At 47.2% G+C, this 25,544-nt stretch overlaps 2 protein-coding genes across 2 annotated transcripts; both read left to right on the top strand.

Annotated features, from left to right (window-relative positions):
- Window positions 1–13,623: 13,623 nt before the first annotated feature.
- Window positions 13,624–14,568, top strand: LOC139310817 (olfactory receptor 13H1-like). The gene has a single exon (XM_070935048.1). It carries the CDS (start codon window positions 13,624–13,626, stop codon window positions 14,566–14,568), a length of 945 nt encoding a protein of 314 aa, XP_070791149.1.
- An 8,163-nt stretch (window positions 14,569–22,731) lies between these two features.
- On the top strand, window positions 22,732–24,828 carry LOC139310819 (olfactory receptor 13H1-like). The gene is made up of 2 exons (XM_070935049.1): window positions 22,732–22,758; window positions 23,878–24,828. Exon 2 carries the CDS (start codon window positions 23,884–23,886, stop codon window positions 24,826–24,828), a length of 945 nt encoding a protein of 314 aa, XP_070791150.1. The 5' UTR covers window positions 22,732–22,758; window positions 23,878–23,883.
- The last annotated feature ends 716 nt before the right edge of the window (window positions 24,829–25,544 follow it).

Raw genomic sequence — 25,544 nt, forward strand, 5'->3', positions numbered from 1 at the left:
AGATAGAAGAAGGAAGAGAAGGAAAGAGGAAGAGGAAAGGTTGTGGAAAAACAAAGGAGAGGAAATGGTAAAAGAGCAGTCCCAAACAATTAACAAATGATTAATGATGCATTAATGCATTAAAATGCATTAATGACGGATAAGAGACTGTACATTTAAATATGCTTATGAAAAACAAAAATAAAAAACACTTTTTTTTTAAAAAAAAAGAGAGAGGTCTGTAAAGCATTATGAAGCGGTATATAAGTTTAAGTCTAATTCAGGGGTGGGATTGAAAAATTTTAGCAACTGGTTCTCTGCCCGGTTGCTGGGTAGGCGTGGCTATGGGGAGAATGGGCTACTCAGCCTCCTGCACCGTGGTGGGGGGGCATTTTCACCCTCCCCAGGCTCTGAGACTTTCCTTGAGCCTCTGGGAGGGAGAAAACGGTCTCCTCCGGTCTCCAGAAGCCCCAATCATTTTACGTGTCTTGCACTTGATGCACATGAAAAAGGAAGAAGAGCAACCAGGATGATTAGGGGACAGGAGGCTAAAACATACAATGAACCGTTACAGGAACTGGGCATGGCTAGTCTAGTGAAGAGAAGGACCAGGGGAGACATGATAGCAGTGCTCCAATATTTGAGTGGCTGCTACAGAGAGGAGGGGGTCAAGCTGTTTTCCAAGGCACCTGAAGGCCAGACAAGAAAGAATGGATGGAAAGTGAACAAGGAGAGGTTCAACCTGGAAATAAGGAGAAATTTTCTGACAGTGAGAGCAATCAACCCATGGAACAGAAATTGCCTTCAGAAGTTGTGGGAGCTTCATCCCTGGAAGCTTTCAAGAAGAGACTGGACTGCCATCTGCCAGAAATGGTGTAGGGTCTCCAGCTTGGTGGGAAGGGGGTTGGACCAGATGACCTACAAGGTCCCTTCCAACTCTGTTAATCTGTTTCTAGTTTCTAGAGAGACTGGGAAGGATTCCACGTATGAATGACCTAAACGGTGAATGCAGAAATGCTTAATTCCTTCTTTGAATCTCTTTTTAGGCACAAAGAAAAAAAAGAACAAAATATGAAAAGAACACCGAGAGAATCAGTATACAATCCCAAATAGGCACAAAATTCCTAAGTGGCGTCCCGTAAAAGACGCTGACAACAGCAAGGTGTGAGCTGCAAGTGGAAAGGGCCTTTATGTTATGTCCATATAAGGGCATCCGCCCTGATTGGCTGCCAGCCATCGGGCGGGAGATTTGAATCCCTGTCTAGGGGCGGTGCGTCTGCCGGGAGCGAATATAAGGAGAGCTCCGGCAGCGCGCCAGCAGTCTTCTTTTACTTGTTACTATGTAAATAAAGTTGTTACATGTATCGAGCTGGTCACGTCTTCTGTTCCTGCGCCTGATCTAACACTGGCGACGAAGGACTAGAGAAGAGAACCTGAGAAAGACTCACGGCACGATCGCCCAAAGAGCTGAAGTCACCTCACCACAGCGAATTCCAGAATGGCTACCCCGCAAGCCCCGATGACCGCGCTGAACCCGTTCGACCCATCCCGGGAGAAGTGGAGGTCATACATGGTCCGATTCCGGCAGTTCCTGCGAGGAAATGGATACCAGAACCTCGATGATGAGAGGAAAAGAGCCCTCTTCCTGGCTCATTGCGGATCGGACGTCTTAGAGATGGCGATGGACCTCGTGGCACCTAGGGACATCGAGGAGATGTCCTGGAATGACCTGCAGGACGTCTTACAGGAGCACTATGCACCTACAGGCACCCCCATCGCAAACAGGTTCACCTTCCAGCAAAGAAACCAGCGGGAAGGTGAATCAATCAAAGAATTCGTGGCAGCGCTCCGCCAACTCGCTGCCAACTGTGAGTTCGACAATGTGGACAATGCCATCCGGGACCGCATTGTGTTTGGAATGCGAGATGTGGGGCTGCAGAAGAAATTCCTCAGCAGGAAGAAGATTCCGCTTAAAGACGTCCTCGACGAGGCAACAGCGGCGGAAACGTCCGAACAAGCAGCCGCTGCAATGGTAAAAGCAAGAGGGATCCATAAGATCCACAAGTCGGGCCCAACCTCATCGGACGAGGCAACCACTCAATCCGAGTCTGATGAGGAAATGGCCGTCCACAAGGTGTCCCGCCCTCCCAGGCGGGAAACCCCACCGCATGGCGACCGCGGAGAGCGATGCGGCAGCTGCAGAGGCGACCACCCCAGAGCGACCTGCAGATGGAGGGACGCGACCTGCCGCCGATGCCTGAAGAGGGGCCACATCGCCGAGGCCTGCAGAGCCACAGACCCAGCCCCGGAGCCGCCCAGACCGCGATTCCGGGAAAATCGCAAAGATAACCAGAGGACATCCAAACGGTCCTCAAACCAGTCCCGGCGCGGGGAGGAGGAATATCCCCGAAACAGAACGGTGCACCAGACCACCACCATTGCTCACACAAGCGACGAGGGGACCACCAAGTTCCACGTGACGCTGCTAGCAGAGGGGTCTCCGTGCAAGATGGAGGTAGACTCCGGATCCGCCTTCTCCATCATGGACTGGCAGCACCTACAACAGCTGAAACCGGCATACAAAAGGACCCAGCTGAAAGCCCCGAAAGACAAACTTGTGGACTTTAATGGAAACCCCATCGACATCCTAGGCAGAGCAACCATCCATGTGAAGTACAACGACTTCGATGGAAAGCTGCCCATCACCATCGTGCAGCACAGCCGACCGAACCTGCTGGGCGTGGAGTGGTTCAAGCCTCTAGGACTTTCACTTCAGGGCATCCACGAGATCCGCAGGGACGAACTCGACTCCATCATCGAAGAGTTCAAAGAAGTCTTCGATGGTAAGCTGGGGAAATTTGTGGGGAGGCCAATCTCCTTTAATCTGGACAAGGGAATCACCCCAATCAGGCTCAAGCCCCGCCGAGTTCCATTTGCCCTGCGGCCGAAAGTAGATGAACAGCTGGATAAGCTGATCGCCCAGGGCGTACTGGAACCGATCGATCATGCCTCATGGGAGACCCCCATTGTGACCCCACTGAAGCATGATGGGTCTGTGCGCATCTGTGCTGACTACCGTTGTACCATCAACAAGGCGTTGGCACAGAGCGCATACCCAGTCCCAGTGGTGCAACACCTGCTGCATTCCCTGGGATCTGGATCAATTTTCGCGAAACTGGACCTGGCCCAGGCTTACCAGCAACTGCCAGTGGATGACAAAACGGCGGAGGCTCAGACAATTGTCACGCACAGAGGGGCATTTAAATGTAACCGCCTCCAATTTGGAGTCAGCGCTGCCCCTGGCATATTCCAATCCATGATGGAACGCCTTCTCCAAGGCGTTCCAGGGGTGGTGCCTTACTTCGATGATGTGCTCATCTCCGGTGACTCGAGACCCCAACTCCTTGAAAGGCTCAGGCTTGTCCTGCAGCGATTCAAGGACAAGGGTTTGAGGGTCAGGCGGGACAAGTGCATCATAGGAGTACAGGAAGTCGAGTTCCTGGGCTTCCTCATTGATAGCACAGGCATACACCCCACCAAATCAAAAGTGGAAGCAATCCATGAAGCTCCAAGCCCAAAAAACAAAACGGAGCTTCAGGCTTTCCTTGGGTTGCTCAACTTCTACGCCATTTTCTTAAAACAGAAAGCCACAGTTGCTGAGCCACTCCACCGCCTGCTGGGGAAATCGGCTTCCTGGAAGTGGGGCCAGGAAGAGGAAGCGGCATTCCGGGCCATCAAAGGACTATTGACGTCCAAAAGCGTCCTCATCCAGTACAGCGAGACGCTCCCCATCAGACTGACCTGCGACGCGTCGCCTTACGGGGTGGGGGCAGTCCTCAGCCACGAACTGCCCAATGGCTCGGAAGCCCCAATCGCGTACTTTTCAAAGACTATGTCCGGCGCAGAACGGAACTATAGCCAGCTGGACAAAGAAGCCCTGGCCATCGTGGCTGGAGTGAAGCGCTTCCACGAATACCTCTACGGAAGACGCTTCACCATAGTCACAGACCACAAGCCTCTCCTGGGACTCCTCGCAGGCGACCAACCAACCCCGACCTTCATGTCCCCAAGAATGACGAGATGGGCCATCTTCCTAGCTGGCTACTCCTATAGGCTCGTGCACCAGCCAGGCACAGCCATAGGGAACGCTGACGCCCTCAGCAGATGCCCGTCGAGGAAGCCGGTCGAGGACCCAGCCCCCACGCTCCACCTACTTCACATTGATGACGACGCCAGCTGCCCGGTGTCATCCGCAGATGTGGCCGTCCACACCCAAAAGGACCCCACACTCCGCCAAGTGAAGTCCTGGATCCTCAGAGGGTGGCCAGCGGAAAAGCCAGAGGAAAGGTTCAGCCCGTTCGCAAGGAAACAGGAGGAGCTGTCCACCATCAAAGGCTGCCTGCTATGGGGAGACAGGGTGCTGATTCCAGGCACCCTGCAACGGCGGACGCTAGAAACCTTACACAAGGGGCACCCGGGCATCGTCCGCATGAAGGCCCTGGCACGGAGTTATGTCTGGTGGCCCTCCATGGACAAAGACATTGAACAATGGGTCTCCAGATGTGACCCGTGCCAAGAAGTTCGCCCAGCGCCGCCGCAATCCGAAGTCGCGAAGTGGGAGACCCCCAGCAACCCCTGGTCGAGGATCCACATTGACTTCGCGGGTCCGATGCAAGGGCGACACCTCCTCATCGTGGTAGATGCCTTCTCCAAATGGCTCGAGGTGGTGCCGATGGCATCTACCACAACTGAAGCAACCATCCGAGCCCTGCGCCGCCTGTTTGCCACACACGGCCTACCGGATGTGCTGGTCTCAGACAACGGCCCCCAGCTCACATCCCTGGCCATGGAGTCCTTCCTGGCAGGACTGGGCATCCGCCACGCCCTGTCCGCCCCTTACAGGCCGGCCGGAAACGGACAAGCCGAACGCATGGTCCGGCTGACCAAAGAGGCCCTCACCAAGATGGGCCCGGGGGACTGGCAAGAGCGCATAGACAACTTCCTCCTCACACAGCACATCACGCCACACGCCACCACCCACAAGAGCCCGGCCGAACTGTTGATGGGCAGAAGGTTGAGGTCACCCTTGGACCGGCTGCACCCCCAATACAGCCCGGAAGTGACCGCAACCGCCAGCCGCCCGCTTCGCGCCTTCAGCAAAGGAGATTCAATCTTCGCGCTAAATTTCAGCGGCTCTCCTAAGTGGCTGAAGGGGAAAATTGCCAGCACAACCGGGCCCAAATCCTACATCGTTGAGTTGGAAGATGGACAGTTCACGAGACGCCACATCGACCAACTCCGAAAAAGGTGGGGGGGGGCACATGAAAACCAGCCTGACGAGGGAGGCCTACAACACCCCGACGAGGTAGGCCTCCAACACCCCGGCGAGGTAGGCCTACCACACCCAGACCAGGTAGGCCTACAACACCCCGACGAGGTAGGCCTACAACACCCTGACGAGGTAGGCCTACCACACCCCTGCGAGGCAGAGCAGCACCACCCCGACAAGGTTGGCCCAGCCCACTACCAAATGCTGTCACACCGGCAGCCCAGCGAGGTAGACCGGGGCCAACCACACGGGGGATGGCACCACCAACCCAGCCAGGTGGGCACCGGGCACGGCAAGGCCAAGGACCACCAACCCAGCCCGCAGGTAGACCGGGACCTGCCCAGAGGAGGAGCAGCGCACCCCACCAGTTACAGCAGCCCATGCCAGCCCAGCAAGGGAGACTGCAGTTCCAGGCGAGTAGACCGGGACCCATCCAAGACGGGCACCCCCAAACCTATGGGCAAGGGTGGCACTCGACTCCCCGGCAAGAGGGACCCCCGCCCATCACAAGAGGCAGCCAGGAAACAACACCCCGACCCGGATGACCCCAGGCACCACCCAACGGTAGACCAGGGACTAGGGGGAAGGGAAAGCCGACAACAACCCGGCCAGGTAGGCCTGCACCACCCCGGCAAGGGAGACCTCCGCCGCCCCGCAGAGGTAGTGCCGCAACAACAGCCCGACCAGGTCGACAACCACCGACCAGACAGGGTAGACCAACGCCAGCCCGACCTAGCAGACCAACACCACCCCTGCGAGGTCGGACAACGCAACACGGGCCAGCACCTCCCGCAGCCGGCGGGCCGGTCCAGAGGGCACCAAACAGAACCACCACCCACCCGGCACCAGGCCGAACCGCAACCGAACCGCAGCGCCCGGGAGACCAGGGAGGAGCAAACGATGGACTTACCGAGACTCAGACGCTCTTCCCGGGTCGGAACCGAGCCACCGAGACGAGGAAACAGATCCACAGGCCAGGAAGAAGACCACCAGAACCAGCCACCCAAGGTCTGCGGTCCGGCCGGAGGCGCTGGGGGTGACCCCGCTCACTCGACAGCCGAACCAAGCCCGGTTCCGGAGAGGGAGCCCGGAGACGACAGAGCCCCGTCCATCCAGGTCGGAGACGGAGAACAAGTGAGACTGCGCAGGTCAGCTAGGGTGCCGAGGCGTCCTACGTACCTGCGCGACTACGTGACTTTTGTAAACGAGATGGACAGTTCAGACTAAGGGGGGAGGAGTGTTATGTCCATATAAGGGCATCCGCCCTGATTGGCTGCCAGCCATCGGGCGGGAGATTTGAATCCCTGTCTAGGGGCGGTGCGTCTGCCGGGAGCGAATATAAGGAGAGCTCCGGCAGCGCGCCAGCAGTCTTCTTTTACTTGTTACTATGTAAATAAAGTTGTTACATGTATCGAGCTGGTCACGTCTTCTGTTCCTGCGCCTGATCTAACACTTTATGTAACCCTGATTTCAGCGAATGTGCATTACAGCCCGGCCTATGCGACCATATGTCACAACTATGAAGCCAAAGGGAGGGATTAAGAGAAAGAGGCTGGAAACATTCATCAAGACCTCACTGATATGTGAGTTGGAACAACCCAGTTTGACAAAAGATTGTAGCTCACAAACAAAATGGTTGATAATGCGATGGCCACAGAAGTCAGTGGGCTGCAACAGCCCATTGATCAAGGTAAAAGTGTAAACAAGAGTCACTGATGTAGCTACCAGCGAAGTGCATAAATTCCAATTCATGATCTGCATGTAGTGTAAGGGTTGGCATATAGCTGCAAAGCGATCATATGCCATGACTGCAAGGAGAATACACTCTGTTGAAACAAGCAGCAGACCCAGGTACATTTAAAATGCTATCTGCTCTGAGAACAGTAAAGGTATTTTTGGATACAACCTGGGCTTTCATTTATTCTGTATCCTTAGTATCGCCACAGAAAGGACTTTTTCTCAGCAATGTCAGCATGACTGCAAAATAAACTTCAATTCTATCCAATTCAATTCAAGATAAAAATGAACTAATGGACCAATATTGTGTTTCAGAAAGCTTTTTAAAAAGCATCCTGTTAACAATTGCCAAATCCTAGGCCCTTTCCACTTGCAGCTCACACCTTGCTGTTGTCAGCGTCTTTTATGGGACAATCACCATAATGTACATGGTGCCGGAAAGAGAGTCTGTTTCTGACAAGGGAAAGAGCCTAGCTATAGTCTATGGAGCTCTGACCCCTATGCTGAATCCTGTAATTTACAGCCTAAGAAACAGGGATGTGAAAGGAGCTTTTTGGAAACTGTTTGGAAAAAAGATATCAAATTAAATCAGTGTTCATCTCTGTCTATTACCCAGAGGCACCTGCAGTTGACAGTTATTCATAATTACCAGTAGGTAGTAAAAATTAGTGTTTCCCCATTATCACTGCATGGTGTTTCAGCCATGGAAGAATAACCTACACAGAACTCATATCTGGCTGAAAACAGTGAAATCTCCTTTCTCAATCCAGACCGTATCCCATTTTTGTAGTTGAGAGTAGGGTCTTCTGCCTATTTATATATAGTAGATTCTCTACCAGTTTTGGTAGGGATTCGAGTTTTTTTCTTGGTGATTCCTTGATTAGAACATTGTAAATCTAATAAAGTTCAGGCAACACCTGTTTTGACATCTTGTGCACCATTTAAACAGTGATGGAATTACATATCTAAATTGGTGTGGCAGGGAAAAAACCTGCAAGTTAAATATGAGGTGCTACAAGAGACAAAGAAAAGAGGAGGATTGAGTTTACCTGATTTGTTGCTATATTTTGCAGCTTGCTGGATGAAAAATGTTGCTGTGAAATAGAATGTTTGTAGAGTAAGAGGATATGACGTGAGATGTGAGTGGCATGGATATTTGTGATATGACAAAGACAAAGTCAATGACTGACTGCCCAAGAGCTCTACTGGGTGAAGGAGGACCTAACTGGCCACCTGATGCTCCAGGAATGCCAGATTGCCTCGACGCTGACAGAGTGCACCACTGTCCTTGAGTGGAGAGCCATGCGGCCCCTGGACCTCAGTGAGTCCCAGGAATGGGGTGCCCAACTGCTGTCACAAAACCAGACCTTGGATAGGCTGCCAGAGAGGGTCGGTCAACTGAGTGTCAGCAGCCTGAGTCAATACCACCAAGCCAGCCAAACCGTGATGGCCCTGGTCCAGCCGACATTCATCTTTCCTACCTAGGGGAACGTGACCACCCTGAGCGGAATTTCCTCCTTGTTCCATTTGGCACAGTGGATAATGCCCAAATCTCCCTCAGCAGGCCCAATTTACCAGTTTGACTGCTCAAATTCTGATAGCCGCCAAACCGCCAATTAAGGAAACAGGATCTTTGGAGTAAGGCTTGGAGATGATTGTCCCCTCCCATAAGACATAAAAGAGAAGCGAACGGAATATGAGCTTTTTCAGGAAGCAGTTAGTTCATCTGGCTGATCAAGATTTGAAACTTCTGTTTGTGACTCTGTTCCAAGTTTGGCCTTGCCCTGCATCTGGAAATTAGCTCTTTGGCAGCATTCCACGTGAGATAGGTGGGTATTGATAACCTTCCTCTGAAAGACTGCTTATCAAGCCTTGCGGACTGTAAATGAAAGTAATTTACAGCTGTATGAATTAAAGAGGTTTGCCGGGACTAAATTTGCTGTTTATTTTCTAAGGAAGCCTAGGTCAGAACAGGATGCATCCAGTACCAATGGGCACCGGAACCCATGGCGCCCACCCCTGCCTGCACTGCCAGCTGCCCCACTGTGCTTCAGGGCCACCTTTGATGTGAGCTCTGAGAAGCTGGCTTATTTCCTGAACTGAATCTGGGCTCACATTGATTGCTATGGACACCAGTACCAATCAGATTAGGAGATGATTTTATCTATCACCAACAACATGGAAGGTGAAACGGCTGAATGGGTGACCCAACTGCATGATGAAGCCCCCCCCCCCAATCTTGGAGATGCTGATGAGTTCCTGCAGGAGCTGAGAACACAGTTCGAGAACATGGCCTCAGGACAAGAGGCCGAATCTGAGATCAGCGACCTCAAGCAAAAGGACTACCCCGCAAATGAACTGATGTGGGAATTCCGTAGAGTGGTGGGAAAACTGTGGTACTGGCCTGAACACTTCTTTGTCCATTACTTCAAGGAGTCCTGGATCTGCGGCAGGGATGCACCTGCCTGGGTGTCCCCATACGCATACATGAGTGGTACTGAGTGGCGGCGGCCATGAGCCTCAAAATCCACCTGCATCGAAAAGCAGCTCCAGAGAAGAAACCCAAGAGAGCCTTAGGTCATTGGTCAAGCTCGAGACAGCTGGAAGAGCTAAATCCAACCCCAACTGGGTCCATTAAGTGCTTTAGATGTGGCCAACAGGGCCATCAAGCATTGGAATATCTGGCTCCATCCCCCATCCCTCAGGCCTGGACCCCTACAGTGGCAAAAGAGACCCCATGCAAGCCAGCCGAGAAAGAGAAGCTCGCCCGGCAAGCCGTTGAGATCTCCTCCCTCCTCTCGAGGTTGAGGGAACTCCGGCCCTGGAAACCCTGCCAGCTGCCCCTAGTGACAGCAGCGGTGACAGCAAAGATGACCTGATGGTAAGTGAAGCAATCTGACCCTTCACCATAAAGTCAGGAATAGTAGTGCCTAGGATAGTAGCCCAGGGAGACATGCAGGACATCATAGACACCAGATGCACCCAGTGCCTAATCAGCCTTTCCACCGTCCAGAAACTAGGAATAACTACAATGCCACTGATGCCTGATATGCTTCGAGCAAGTTGATGGGACACTAATAGGTGGAGCCTCAGACACCCTAGACACCGAGCTGGTGAGGCTGGAGATCGGCCACCACTGGGAACTTATCTGCTTTGTGGTGGCACCAAAAATGATGCAGTCAGTCATCCTGAGGACCCAAATTGTTGGGGGCAATATGCTGACTCTGTAAACTGCTTAGAGAGGGTTGTAAAGCACTGTAAAGTGGTATATAAGTCTAAGTGGTATTGCTATTGCTATTCTGGGTCTAGCCTGCTTGACAAATGGGCACCCACCATCACATGGGAGGATGGCTGTAGGAAGGTGAGACTAGGAGTGGGACCATTGCCACCTCGCCCTCATTGCAAAGCCCAACCAATGGTGTTGCCACGTGACCCGGAGACCTGTGAGAAAACTGCCACCGGTGTCAAATCATCACCAGGCTGCCCCCAGGTCCTTAAAGAATACAGGGCCAATGCATTCAGTGAACAAGAATGCAACAACCTGCCTCCCTACTGGCCCACCGACTGTGCGATAGAATTTTTGCCAGGAGCTAAACTGCCTAAGCGAAAGCTGTATTCCATGACCCCCAGAGAGATGCATGAGGTAAAGCAGGGGTGTCAAACTTAAGGCTTGTGAGCCGGATTCAGACTGTGGGATGCTTAAATCTGGCCCGTGGGACAGGCCTGAAAATATCAAAGGACCGGCCCACGGTGCCTCTGCTGGCTAAAACGTGCCACGTGCAGCCCTGTTCTGCCCCAGCTACGGAACCCAAGAAATGTAGCACACACAAAACTCCGAACAACTCCGTTCACTACAAACACAGTCTTTTTCAAATGCAGGCTATTACTAAAAATGTCCTTAACAGCCTGCCAGAAATTCCAAAGATTAGTTAAAGAGTTGGCAATTAGCCCAGAAACCAGGTTTGCAAGGAAAATTCACTCTCAAATGCTCAACAAACGACCGGACGAACACACATTGTTTTCTGCAACGTTTGCCAGCTGTGTGCAAACTTAAATAGGCTAAGGGAGTGGCCAATTAGCCCCAAGCCTTACTCTCAAGGAGACCTCCTCCTGAATAACCACTCTTGCCTTTTGTCAGCTCTGCGTGCTCGTGCATTGAGAAGAGGCTCCTCCACTTCACTCTCTTCACTTGAAGGAGCCTCTGGAGGATCTGAAGGTCCTGGCTGAATCTCTGCCTCTGGCACCACATCTTCTTCAGCCTCCTCGCGGCCCGACTCGAGCGCCGACTGCACAGGCTGCTGGCGCAACACCACACCAGCCTCCTCCTCGTCAGGAACAGCCACAATCTGCGCAGGCTGCTGGCGAGCCACAACAAGCCCTCCATGCCTCATTTTCACCCTACATGGCCTCCTGCAGCACTCTGCCGGCCCAAAAGGGGCCAAAAATGGGCCGAAAAAGGGCCAAAAATGGGCCAAAAAGCAGCCACACGGGCCCCCCACATGGACCGTTTTTGGCCTCCCCAGCCTCCAGCAGCACTCTACTGGCCAAAAACAGGTTGCGCGGGGACCTCAGGAGGGAGTCTCTCATTGGTTCTGCAAGCTTCCTGTGGGACCGCCCCTTTCTATGTGGTCATTAAACTATTCTCCCACTGCTGGATTCTCATTTGGTTGTGAAGCACACCAGAACACTGCCTTCTACAGCCATTTTATGCTATAAATGTTGTCAGTCTCTGAGAAACTAAAAAACATTGGTTTTGCTGTAAAGCTGTCCTTCTGGAAAAGAATGGCACAGTTGAATTTAAATGATGAAATAACTTATCTTTTAGACTTTAAACTGAATGGGCAGGAAATTCCCTTGAAATTCAATTAAAGACCTGTCCTTGGAATTTTATCTAGGCCTTCTTCCAGCAGAAATGGCATTTATTACCCACTGGGGAAAAGATGAGAATGAAAAAAAAAACCTTTTACCTCAAGGAACTGACTGTTGTTCTTAATGCCAAGGCAAAAAATAGATCTAAGACACTATCCTTCTGCTAATATTTTTCCCCTGTAAGTGCTTGTTTTTCCTCTCGAGCTGTGGCTCAGAAGTAAAAGCAAATGCAATGAGGACCACTACGCCTAGCGTACTGCGTATATATGATGCAGAGACCATATTTGACCATTTATCACTGGAAGAACACTGGGTAAGCAAAACTTCAGAGATAAAAAGACAAATACAGAAGATAATTTAAGTGGGTAAGTTGTTCTCTGTTCTCTGTTTGTATTTGTAAAATAAATTGTGAATTCATGGAGTCCTTGATCTAGACAGGAGACTTTGAAGCCATGTCTTCGGAAGGAGCTTTGCTTGCTGGCAAACATATGCAGTTGCTATGAAGTGAGCACAAGGAGCAGATGTCCAATTCCATCATATCTGTGTGTGGTGATGGGGTTTGTGGATCTTTATTTGTGCGTGCATACATCTACAAACACAGCAGGACTATCTCTTATGTTTGCCACTAAAGGATCTGAGAAAGAAATAGGGTGAATGACTTTTAAATTATCCATCTGAACAAAGGCTAATTCAAAAAGATAAGAAGGAACAGAAAAAGGAAGTCTAGATGTAAATATTAATTAAACAGAAGACTGATGCAAAAAAAATGGGAATGGAACTGCTACTGAAATGAATTGTGTTGTCTTCTGGTAATTCTAATGTTTATTTTTTTGATAAGGCTGAACTTGTTGCTAGCATCTCTTTTCTCTCTACTCTCTTTACCTTTCATTGCAAGAATGTTTTTCTTTTTGTGAGATTTAGTTGTCTAACCAACCTCCATTCTCAATCTTAATCTTTTACGGGAAATGACAGCCCAAGGAGGAGATCAAGAATTTGATTTATAACTTCTCCTTTGGATTCTAGTACAGCACTAAAAAAGTGTTCTGGATAGTTTGAGAATGGACTACCTAGAATATAGTTATTTTTTTCTAATAAAAGCATCAGCCTATTTTTCATTCTGAATAGTAACATGATTTTCTTGCAATCTTTCCACCCTCCCAAAGAATGAATTGGTGCCATTTTATGTGGTCACAGCAGTTTGCAAACAACATATACTTTAATACGTAAGATCTCCGACCTCCAGGTGTTTCGCTGCGCTCTGAAGACCCTGTTGTTCCGCCAGGCCGGGCTATCAACATAATAATTTTAAATTGAGGTATTTTAAATTTTCGGGGTTTTAAACCGGGCCAAATCTATTTAATTATTTTAATTTTTAATCATTGTTTTGTCTTGTGTTTTTAAATTGGCTGTACACCGCCCTGATATTATTATTATTATTATTATTATTATTATTATTATTATTATTATTATTATTATTATTAATGAAGTGTGTGAAGCTACCCATGTGAGAATCCAACAATTGTATTCAATAAATCATGGTTAAAACAAATTCTGTCTAAGCATGATGCGCAAAGCGGTTTTCAAACAGTTTTTATTGCATTTTTATTTTTTCTATACAGCTTTGGCAATCTAAAAATTTAAAGTGAAAGTATTGCATCTCTTTTGAATGTTGTCAGTAATCAACCATTCATTCTTTCCTGCAGGAGAGAATGAGAGAAAATAAGATAGGAACTTCAAATGAATCACTGGTGACCAAATTCATCCTGATCGGATTATCAGAATATCCCAAAGCTCAGATTATTCTCTTTTGGTTCCTCTTGATGGTGTATCTCATTAGTTTTCTTGGCAATGGACTCATCATTATGTTGATCATTGCTGACCCCCGACTTCATACCCCCATGTATTTCTTCATCTGTGTCCTTTCCACAGTAGACTTTATTCTTACCAACAATGTACTTCCTGAGATTTTAGTGAACTGCTTCATCTACAGGCCCACAATTTCTTTCTCTAGATGTTTGGTCCAAATGTATATGGGTCTATTTCTGGTTGTAACAGAGTGCATCATTTTGGCAGTCATGGCATATGATCGCTTGGCAGCTATATGCCAGCCGTTATACTACACGCAGATCATGAGTTGGAAATTATGCTTTTATCTAGTAGCCATGACAGTGGCCCTTGCCTTCATGACGACACTGGTCAACGTGATCTTGCAGCCCACTGACTTCTGTGGCCATCACACCATCAACCATTTTGCATGTGAACTGCAATCTTTACTCAAACTGGCTTGTTCCAACAGAATCAGTGAGCTCTTTATGCATATCTGTAGCTTCTTTCTGCTATTCCCTCCCTTTGGCTTCATAGTTGTGACATACATCCGCATAGGCCTGGCTATACGACATATCAGCTCTACCCAGGGACGAAGAAAAGCCTTCTCCACCTGTAGTTCTCACCTTGCTGTGGTCAGTGTCTTTTATGGAACAATTATGATCATGTATTTGAGACCCGAAGGGAAATCCGTTTCTGAAAAAGACAAGGTCATATCCTTAACATACGGGGCTCTGACTCCCATGCTCAATCCTCTGATCTACAGCCTGAGAAACAAGGTTGTCAAGGGGGCATTTTGGAAGCTGATTCAAAGAAAAACCTTAATGTAATGTACACGTATGTTCACCATGTCCCATGTAAGTTTTTACTGCTGACAACCTCTACTAACCTTTTAAAAAGGAATTTAATAACCAGCATTACTACTCCTAGTAAACCCACGAGGGCATAAGCAATACTGAATTTTAAGGAGGAATGTATTAGGACTTCAAGAACTAGAACTCACAATGCTTTTGCAGAATATCAGGTTGGGGAATATACTCACAAAGAAGCTGAGAATTTTAGGTGCCAAAATACACCCCTAAATACACCATTCTTTCAACTTATTGATGTATGGGCTTCTCTACAAGTATATATGGTAATACTTTTTAAAAAATACTTGCTATCCCAAAGATAATAGATGCTCACAAACAAGGCATTCATCAATAAGATGATCCATGATTTTTTAACCAAAATACCTGTGCTAGAAACTAATGAAGAGGTGGATTCCGAAGAGGGAGGGGCCGTATTTCATAGGAATAAGAGGTGATTCAGTCCAGATATTCTGTATGAGAGAAAAATGTGGGGAAGACAGCCTTAATAGTTTACTTAATAGTTTACAAACTACATTGTAGAAGTTGATAGTAGCATTTTTAATAGGAAATATTTTTTGTCTGTAGGTGTGAAACAATAAAGAAATCGCTGGCAAAAATTACCATGTGTTGTTCTTGATTTCGAACCTGACATTTTCATGAATAGCCAGTTTAGTCTCACAATTAAGGCACCAGGCTAGAAGGCAGGGGACTGTGAGTTCAAGTCCTGCCATAGCCATGAAAGCCAGCTGGGTGGGTTTGGGCCATTCACTCTTTCTGAGCCTTACCCACCTCACAGGGTTGTTGTGGGGACATAGGAGGAAGTGTGTTGGATATGTGCGACGTCTCAAGTTATTTGTAAAAATAATAAGGGTGGGATACAAATTAATAAATAACAATTTCAAAAAAGTTTACTAGTATTATATGAAGAGCTGCATCAGGATCTCTGTCTGGTGAAGTTAAGCTTTGAACCTCTAACATATGTGGTTGCATAGATCTGCTCTGCCAGAGGAATGATTGTAGCCTGTAAGGAGTAAGAATAAGAATATTGCTTTTATTTCTAAATCATGTGTGATACTTTCTTTGATGATATCTTCAAGAGATTCAGGATTTTTCAAGGTGAGCTAGTTTTTCATTGAATGTCCTTTTCCCCGGGTTAAAATCAAAGGAAAATAATTGCTTTAGCAAAAATAGTCCTGAGTTTCTATTTCTCATAATAAAGCCTATATGCCACTGATGCCCAATAGATAGTTTGGACTCCCATATAAACTTGCCATAATCTCTGTTAGGGCTGAAGAGACTTAGTCTGAAGTATGTGGTGAGCACCAGAGGCTCACTAAATCCTGCCAAAAACCTTAAGAGTGTCCTAGAAGGGCACACAGAAGTGTAACTTTTAGATAACTCTAATTGTTGACCATATAATGTCATTATGAATTGCTTTTAAATGCTGATTGCTGGCTTAAGAGTTTCCTATCTAATGATCTGCTGCTGTAGCCCCCTTTCCTACCCATCCTATAATTGGAGGCTTCACAAACTATCTCTCTCTCTGCTTCGCTTACTACTATGCTGTTCACAAATCCAGTTCTCTGATCCTTTGGAGCTCATTCCAAGGTGATGAGCTGTGGTGACGCAGTGGTTAGAATGCAGTACTGCAGGCTAATTCTGCTGATTGCCGGCAGCCTGCAATTTGGCAGTTCGAGTCTCACCGGGTCAAGGTTGACTTGGCCTTCCATCCTTCCTAGATCGGTAATATGAGGACCCAGATTGTTGGGGGCAATATGCTGACTCTATAAGACACTTAGAGAGGGTTGTAAAAGAGGAGGAATGCAGAAAGTAGAAAGAGATAGAAGAAGGAAGAGAAGGAAAGAGGAAGAGGAAAGGTTGTGGAAAAACAAAGGAGAGGAAATGGTAAAAGAGCAGTCCCAAACAATTAACAAATGATTAATGATGCATTAATGCATTAAAATGCATTAATGACGGATAAGAGATTGTACATTTAAATATGCTTATGAAAAACAAAAATAAAAAACACTTTTTTTTAAAAAAAAAAAGAGAGGTCTGTAAAGCATTATGAAGCGGTATATAAGTTTAAGTCTAATTCAGGGGTGGGATTGAAAAATTTTAGCAACTGGGTAGGCGTGGCTATGGGGAGAATGGGCTACTCAGCCTCCTGCACCGTGGTGGGGGGGCATTTTCACCCTCCCCAGGCTCTGAGACTTTCCTTGAGCCTCTGGGAGGGAGAAAACGGTCTCCTCCGGTCTCCAGAAGCCCCAATCATTTTACGTGTCTTGCACTTGATGCACATGAAAAAGGAAGAAGAGCAACCAGGATGATTAGGGGACAGGAGGCTAAAACATACAATGAACCGTTACAGGAACTGGGCATGGCTAGTCTAGTGAAGAGAAGGACCAGGGGAGACATGATAGCAGTGCTCCAATATTTGAGTGGCTGCTACAGAGAGGAGGGGGTCAAGCTGTTTTCCAAGGCACCTGAAGGCCAGACAAGAAAGAATGGATGGAAAGTGAACAAGGAGAGGTTCAACCTGGAAATAAGGAGAAATTTTCTGACAGTGAGAGCAATCAACCCATGGAACAGAAATTGCCTTCAGAAGTTGTGGGAGCTTCATCCCTGGAAGCTTTCAAGAAGAGACTGGACTGCCATCTGCCAGAAATGGTGTAGGGTCTCCAGCTTGGTGGGAAGGGGGTTGGACCAGATGACCTACAAGGTCCCTTCCAACTCTGTTAATCTGTTTCTAGTTTCTAGAGAGACTGGGAAGGATTCCACGTATGAATGACCTAAACGGTGAATGCAGAAATGCTTAATTCCTTCTTTGAATCTCTTTTTAGGCACAAAGAAAAAAAAGAACAAAATATGAAAAGAACACCGAGAGAATCAGTATACAATCCCAAATAGGCACAAAATTCCTAAGTGGCGTCCCGTAAAAGACGCTGACAACAGCAAGGTGTGAGCTGCAAGTGGAAAGGGCCTTTATGTAACCCTGATTTGAGCGAAAGAGAGTCCGTTTCTGACAAGGGAAAGAGCCTAGCTATAGTCTATGGAGCTCTGACCCCTATGCTGAATCCTGTAATTTACAGCCTAAGAAACAGGGATGTGAAAGGAGCTTTTTGGAAACTGTTTGGAAAAAAGATATCAAATTAAATCAGTGTTCATCTCTGTCTATTACCCAGAGGCACCTGCAGTTGACAGTTATTCATAATTACCAGTATTTATTGTAGGTAGTAAAAATTAGTGTTTCCCCATTATCACTGCATGGTGTTTCAGCCATGGAAGAATAACCTACACAGAACTCATATCTGGCTGAAAACAGTGAAATCTCCTTTCTCAATCCAGACCGTATCCCATTTTTGTAGTTGAGAGTAGGGTCTTCTGCCTATTTATATATAGTAGATTCTCTACCAGTTTTGGTAGGGATTCGAGTTTTTTTCTTGGTGATTCCTTGATTAGAACATTGTAAATCTAATAAAAGTTCAGGCAACATCTGTTTTGACATCTTGTGCACCATTTAAACAGTGATGGAATTACATATCTAAATTGGTGTGGCAGGGAAAAAACCTGCAAGTTAAATATGAGGTGCTACAAGAGACAAAGAAAAGAGGAGGATTGAGTTTACCTGATTTGTTGCTATATTTTGCAGCTTGCTGGATGAAAAATGTTGCTGTGAAATAGAATGTTTGTAGAGTAAGAGGATATGACGTGAGATGTGAGTGGCATGGATATTTGTGATATGACAAAGACAAAGTCAATGGCTGACTGCCCAAGAGCTCTACTGGGTGAAGGAGGACCTAACTGGCCACCTGATGCTCCAGGAATGCCAGATTGCCTCGACGCTGACAGAGTGCACCACTGTCCTTGAGTGGAGAGCCATGCGGCCCCTGGACCTCAGTGAGTCCCAGGAATGGGGTGCCCAACTGCTGTCACAAAACCAGATCTTGGGTAGGCTGCCAGAGAGGGTCGGTCAACTGAGTGTCAGCAGCCTGAGTCAATACCACCAAGCCAGCCAAACCATGATGGCCCTGGTCCAGCCGACGTTCATCTTTCCTACCCAGGGGAACGTGACCACCCCGAGCAGAATTTCCTCCTTGTTCCATTTGGCACAGTGGATAATGCCCAAGTCTCCCTCAGCAGGCCCAATTTACCAGTTTGACAGCTCAAACTCTGATAGCCGCCAAACGGTCGGCCCCCCTTGGCCAGTCCAGCCTGGGGCTGCAACAGGGTGTTTTTGGCCTGCTAAGGCCAGTCAGACCGCCACATCAACAACCCCTCCATTTGCCACTGGTGGACTAAATCCCCCCTGGCTGGGCCTACCATCCCGGCCAGGGATGTGTTGTGGCCCAGCAGAGTCCAGCAGAGCTGGCAGCAGATTCGGACAGTGAGGAGGTTGGGGTGGAATCTAGGCCAGTCCTGGAGTCTGGGGAAGGCTCAGACGACAGCTTTGAGTTGGAGGCAGAGAGGGAGCCAAGGCCATCTGGTAGTTCTTTGCTGTCTCCGGAGTCTCCGGAGTCTGATATCAGCAAGGCAGAAGAACAGCGTGAGCCTGTTCCCAGAGTGTGCATGTACAGAGCTGCCAGGAGACAGGAACAATTAAGGAAACAGGATCTTTGGAGTAAGGCTTGGAGATGATTGTCCCCTCCCATAAGACATAAAAGAGAAGCGAACGGAATATGAGCTTTTTCAGGAAGCAGTTAGTTCATCTGGCTGATCAAGATTTGAAACTTCTGTTTGTGACTCTGTTCCAAGTTTGGCCTTGCCCTGCATCTGGAAATTAGCTCTTTGGCAGCATTCCATGTGAGATAGGTGGGTATTGATAACCTTCCTCTGAAAGACTGCTTATCAAGCCTTGCGGATTGTAAATGAAAGTAATTTACAGCTGTATGAATTTAAGAGGTTTGCCGGGACTAAGTTTATGCTGTTTATTTTCTAAGGAAGCCTAGGTCAGAACAGGATGCATCCAGTGCCAATGGGCACCGGAACCCATGGTGCCCACCCCTGCCCGCACTGCCAGCTGCCCCACCGTGCTTCAGGGCCACCTTTGATGGGAGCTCTGAGAAGCTGGCTTATTTCCTGAACTGAATCTGGGCTCACATTGATTGCTATGGACACCAGTACCAATCAGATTAGGAGATGATTTTATCCATCACCAACAACATGGAAGGTGAAATGGCTGAATGGGTGACCCAACTGCATGATGAAGGCCCCCCCCCCCAATCTTGGAGATGCTGATGAGTTCCTGCAGGAGCTGAGAACACGGTTCGAGAAAATGGCCTCAGGACAAGAGGCCGAATCTGAGATCAGGGACCTCAAGCAAAAGGACTACCCCACAAATGAATTGGTGTGGGAATTCCGTAGAGTGGTGGGAAAACTGTGGTACTGGCCTGAACACCTCTTTGTCCACTACTTCAAGGAGTCCTGGATCTGTGGCAAGGATGCACCTGCTTGGGTGTCCCCAAACGCATACATGAGTGGTACTGAGTGGCGGTGGCCATGAGCCTCAAAATCCACCTGCATCGAAAAGCAGCTCCAGAGAAGAAACCCAAGAGAGCCTTAGGTCATTGGTCAAGCTAGAGACAACTGGAAGAGCCAAATCCAACCCCAACTGGGTCCATTAAGTGCTTTAGATGTGGCCAACAAGGCCATCGAGCATTGGAGTGTCTGGCTCCATCCCCCTCCCTCAGGCCTGGACCCCTACAGTGGCAAAGGAGACCCCATGCAAGCCAGCCGAGAAAGAGAAGCTCGCCTGGCAAGCCGTTGAGATCTTCTCCCTCCTCTCGAGGTTGAGGGAACTCCTGCCCTGGAAACCCTGCCAGCTGCCCCTAGAGACAGCAGCGGTGACAGCAAAGATGACTTGATGGTAAGTGAAGTAATCTGACCCTTCACCATAAAGTCAGGAATAGTAGTGCCTAGGACAGTAGCCCAGGGAGACATAGAGGCCATCATAGACACCAGATGCACCCAGTGCCTAATCAGCCTTCCCACCGTCCAGAAACTAGGAATAACCACAAAGCCACTGGTGTGCCTGATATGCTTCGAGCAGGTTGATGGGACACTAATAGGTGGAGCCTCAGCCACCCTAGTCACCGAGCTGGTGAGGCTGGAGATCGGCCACCAATGGGAACTTATCCGCTTTGTGGTGGCACCAAAAATGATGCAGTCAGTCATCCTGAGGACCCAAATTGTTGGGGGCAATATGCTGACTCTGTAAACTGCTTAGAGAGGGTTGTAAAGCACTGTAAAGTGGTATATAAGTCTAAGTGGTATTGCTATTGCTATTCTGGGTCTAGCCTGCTTGACAAATGGGCACCCACCATCACATGGGAGGATGGCTGTAGGAAGGTGAGACTAGGAGTGGGACCATTGCCACCTCGCCCTCATTGCAAAGCCCAACCAATGGTGTTGCCACGTGACCCGGAGACCTGTGAGAAAACTGCCACTGGTGCCAAATCATCACCAGGCTGCCCCCAGGTCCTTAAAGAATACAGGGCCAATGCATTCAGTGAACAAGAATGCAACAACCTGCCTCCCTACTGGCCCACCGACTGTGCGATAGAATTTTTGCCAGGAGCTAAACTGCCTAAGCGAAAGCTGTATTCCATGACCCCCAGAGAGATGCACGAGCTAAGGCAGGGGTGTCAAACTTAAGGCTCGTGAGCCGGATTCGGACTGTGGGATGCTTAAATCTGGCCCGTGGGACAGGCCTGAAAATATCAAAGGACCGGCCCACGGTGCCTCTGCTGGCTAAAACGTGCCACGTGCAGCCCTGTTCTGCCCCAGCTACGGAACCCAAGAAATGTAGCACACACAAAACTCCGAACAACTCCGTTTACTACAAACACAGTCTTTTTCAAATGCAGGCTATTACTAAAAATGTCCTTAACAGCCTGCCAGAAATTCCAAAGATTAGTTAAAGAGTTGGCAATTAGCCCAGAAACCAGGTTTGCAAGGAAAATTCACTCTCAAATGCTCAACAAACGACCGGACGAACACACATTGTTTCCTGCAATGTTTGCCAGCTGTGTGCAAACTTAAATAGGCTAAGGGAGTGGCCAATTAGCCCCAAGCCTTACTCTCAAGGAGACCTCCTCCTGAATAACCACTCTTGCCTTTTGTCAGCTCTGCGTGCTCGTGCATTGAGAAGAGGCTCCTCCACTTCACTCTCTTCACTTGAAGGAGCCTCTAGAGGATCTGAAGGTCCTGGCTGAATCTCTGCCTCTGGCACCACATCTTCTTCAGCCTCCTCGCTGTCCAACTCGAGCGCTGGCTGCACAGGCTGCTGGCGCGACACCACACCAGCCTCCTCCTCGTCAGGATCAGCCACAATCCGTGCAGGCTGCTGGCGAACCACAACAAGCCCTCCATGCCTCATTTTCACCCTACATGGCCTCCTGCAGCACTCTGCCGGCCCAAAAGGGGCCAAAAATGGGCCAAAAAAGGGCCAAAAATGGGCCAAAAAGCAGCCACACGGGCCCCCCACATGGACCGTTTTTGGCCTCCCCAGCCTCCAGCAGCACTCTACTGGCCAAAAACAGGTTGCGCGGGGACCTCAGGAGGGAGTCTCTCATTGGTTCTGCAAGCTTCCTGTGGGACCGCCCCCTTCTATGTGGTCATTAAACTATTCTCCCACTGCTGGATTCTCATTTGGTTGTGAAGCACACCAGAGCACTGCCTTCTACAGCCATTTTATGCTATAAATGTTGTCAGTCTCTGAGAAACTAAAAAACATTGGTTTTACTGTAAAGCTGTCCTTCTGGAAAAGAATGGCACAGTTGAATTTAAATGATGAAATAATTTATCTTTTCGACTTTAAACCTAATGGGCAGGAAATTCCCTTGAAATTCAATTAAAGACCTGTCCTTGGAATTTTATCTAGGCCTTCTTCCAGCAGAAATGGCATTTATTACCCACTGGGGAAAAGATGAGAATGAAAAAAAAAACCTTTTACCTCAAGGAACTGACTGTTGTTCTTAATGCCAAGGCAAAAAATAGATCTAAGACACTATCCTTCTGCTAATATTTTTCCCCTTTAAGTGCTTGTTTTTCCTCTCGAGCTGTGGCTCAGAAGTAAAAGCAAATGCAATAAGGACCACTACGCCTAGCGTACTGCATATATATGATGCAGAGACCATATTTGACCATTTATCACTGGAAGAACACTGGGTAAGCAAAACTTCAGAGATAAAAAGACAAATACAGAAGATAATTTAAGTGGGTAAGTTGTTCTCTGTTTGTATTTGTAAAATAAATTGTGAATTCATGGAGTCCTTGATTTAGACAGGAGACTTTGAAGCCATGTCTTCAGAAGGAGCTTTGCTTGCTGGCAAACATATGCAGTCACTATGAAGTGAGCACAAGGAGCAGATGTCCAATTCCATCATATCTGTGTGTGGTGGTGGGGTTTGTGGATCTGTATTTGTGTGTGCATACATCTACAAACACAGCAGGACTATCTCTTATGTTTGCCACTAAAGGATCTGAGAAAGAAATAGGGTGAATGACTTTTAAATTATCCATCTGAACAAAGGCTAATTCAAAAAGATAAGAAGGAACAGAAAAAGGAAGTCTAGATGTAAATATTAATTAAACAGAAGACTGAGGAAAAAAATGGGAATGGAACTGCTACTGAAATGAATTGTGTTGTCTTCTGGTAATTCTAATGTTTATTTTTTTGATAAGGCTGAACTTGTTGCTAGCATCTCTTTTCTCTCTACTCTCTTTACCTTTCATTGCAAGAATGTTTTTCTTTTTGTGAGATTTAGTTGTCTAACCAACCTCCATTCTCAATCTTAATCTTTTATGGGAAATGACAGCCCAAGGAGGAGATCAAGAATTTGATTTATAACTTCTCCTTTGGATTCTAGTACAGCACTAAAAAAGTGTTCTGGATAGTTTGAGAATGGACTACCTAGAATATAGTTATTTTTTTCTAATAAAAGCATCAGCCTATTTTTCATTCTGAATAGTAACATGATTTTCTTGCAATCTTTCCACCCTCCCAAATAATGAATTGGTGCCATTTTATGCAGTCACAGCAGTTTGCAAACAACATATACTTTAATGCAGTGTGTGAATCTACCCATGTGAGAATCCAACAATTGTATTCAATAAATCATGGTTAAAACAAATTCTGTCTAAGCATGATGCGCAAAGCGGTTTTCAAACAGTTTTTATTTCATTTTTATTTTTTCTATACAGCTTTGGCAATCTAAAAATTTAAAGTGAAAGTATTGCATCTCTTTTGAATGTTGTCAGCAATCAACCATTCATTCTTTCCTGCAGGAGAGAATGAGAGAAAATAAGATAGGAACTTCAAATGAATCACTGGTGACCAAATTCATCCTGATCGGATTATCAGAATATCCCAAAGCTCAGATTATTCTCTTTTGGTTCCTCTTGATGGTGTATCTCATTAGTTTTCTTGGCAATGGACTCATCATTATGTTGATCATTGCTGACCCCCGACTTCATACCCCCATGTATTTCTTCATCTGTGTCCTTTCCACAGTAGACTTTATTCTTACCAACAATGCACTTCCTGAGATTTTAGTGAACTGCTTCATCTACAGGCCCACAATTTCTTTCTCTAGATGTTTGGTCCAAATGTATATGGGTCTATTTCTGGTTGTAACAGAGTGCATCATTTTGGCAGTCATGGCATATGATCGCTTGGCAGCTATATGCCAGCCGTTATACTACACGCAGATCATGAGTTGGAAATTATGCTTTTATCTAGTAGCCATGACAGTGGCCCTTGCCTTCATGACGACACTGGTCAACGTGCTCTTGCAGCCCACCGACTTCTGTGGCCATCACACCATCAACCATTTTGCATGTGAACTGCAATCTTTACTCAAACTGGCTTGTTCCAACAGAGTCAATGAGCTCTTTATGCATATCTCCAGCTTCTTTCTACTATTCCCTCCCTTTGGCTTCATAGTTGTGACATACATCCGCATAGGCCTGGCTATACGACGTATCAGCTCTACCCAGGGACGCAGAAAAGCCTTCTCCACCTGTAGTTCTCACCTTGCTGTGGTCAGTGTCTTTTATGGAACAATTATGATCATGTACTTGAGACCTGAAGGGAAATCCATTTCTGAAAAAGACAAGGTCATATCCTTATTATACGGGGCTCTGACTCCCATGCTCAATCCTCTGATCTACAGTCTGAGAAACAAGGATGTCAAGGGGGCATTTTGGAAGCTGATTCAAAGAAAAACCTTAATGTAATGTACACGTATGTTCACCATGTCCCATGTAGGTTTTTACAGCTGACAATCTCTACTAACCTTTTAAAAAGGAATTTAATAACCAGCATTACGACTCCTAATAAATCGACGAGGGCATAAGCAATACTGAATTTTAAGGAGGAATGTATTGGGACTTCAAGAACTAGAACTCACAATGCTTTGGCAGAATATCAGGTTGGGGAATATATTCACAAAGAAGCTGAGAATTTTAGGTGCCAAAATACACCCCTAAATACACCATTGTTTCAACTTATTGATGTATGGGCTTCTCTACAAGTATATATGGTAATACTTTTTAAAAAATACTTGCTATCCCACAGTTAATAGATGCTCAGAGACAAGGCATCCATCAATAAGCTGATCCTTTTTAACCAAAATACCTGTGCTGGAAGGTAATGAGGAGGTGGATTCCGAAGAGGGAGGGGCCGTATTTCATAGGAATAAGAGGTGATTCAGTCCAAATATTCTGTATGAGAGAAAAACGTGGGGAAGACAGCCTTAATAGTTTACTTAATAGTTTACAAACTACATTGTAGAAGTTGATAGTAGCATTTTTAATACGAAATATTTTGTCTATAGGTGTGAAACAATAAAGAAATTGCCGGCAAAAATTACCATGTGTTATCCTTGATTTTGAGACTGACATTTTCATGAATAGCCAGTTTAGTCTTACAATTAAGGCACCAGGCTAGAAGG

The sequence above is a fragment of the Pituophis catenifer genome, unplaced genomic scaffold (genome assembly GCF_029215685.1).
Source record: "Pituophis catenifer annectens isolate HBS135680 unplaced genomic scaffold, rPitCat1.0.hap2 SCAF_2, whole genome shotgun sequence".
Taxonomy (NCBI): Eukaryota; Metazoa; Chordata; class Lepidosauria; order Squamata; family Colubridae; genus Pituophis; species Pituophis catenifer.

What these genes read in the sequence shown, in the direction of transcription:
- LOC139310817 (XM_070935048.1), top strand. Translation starts at nt 13,624, where the DNA reads ATGAGAGAAAATAAGATAGGAACTTCAAATGAATCACTGGTGACCAAA.
- LOC139310819 (XM_070935049.1), top strand. Translation starts at nt 23,884, where the DNA reads ATGAGAGAAAATAAGATAGGAACTTCAAATGAATCACTGGTGACCAAA.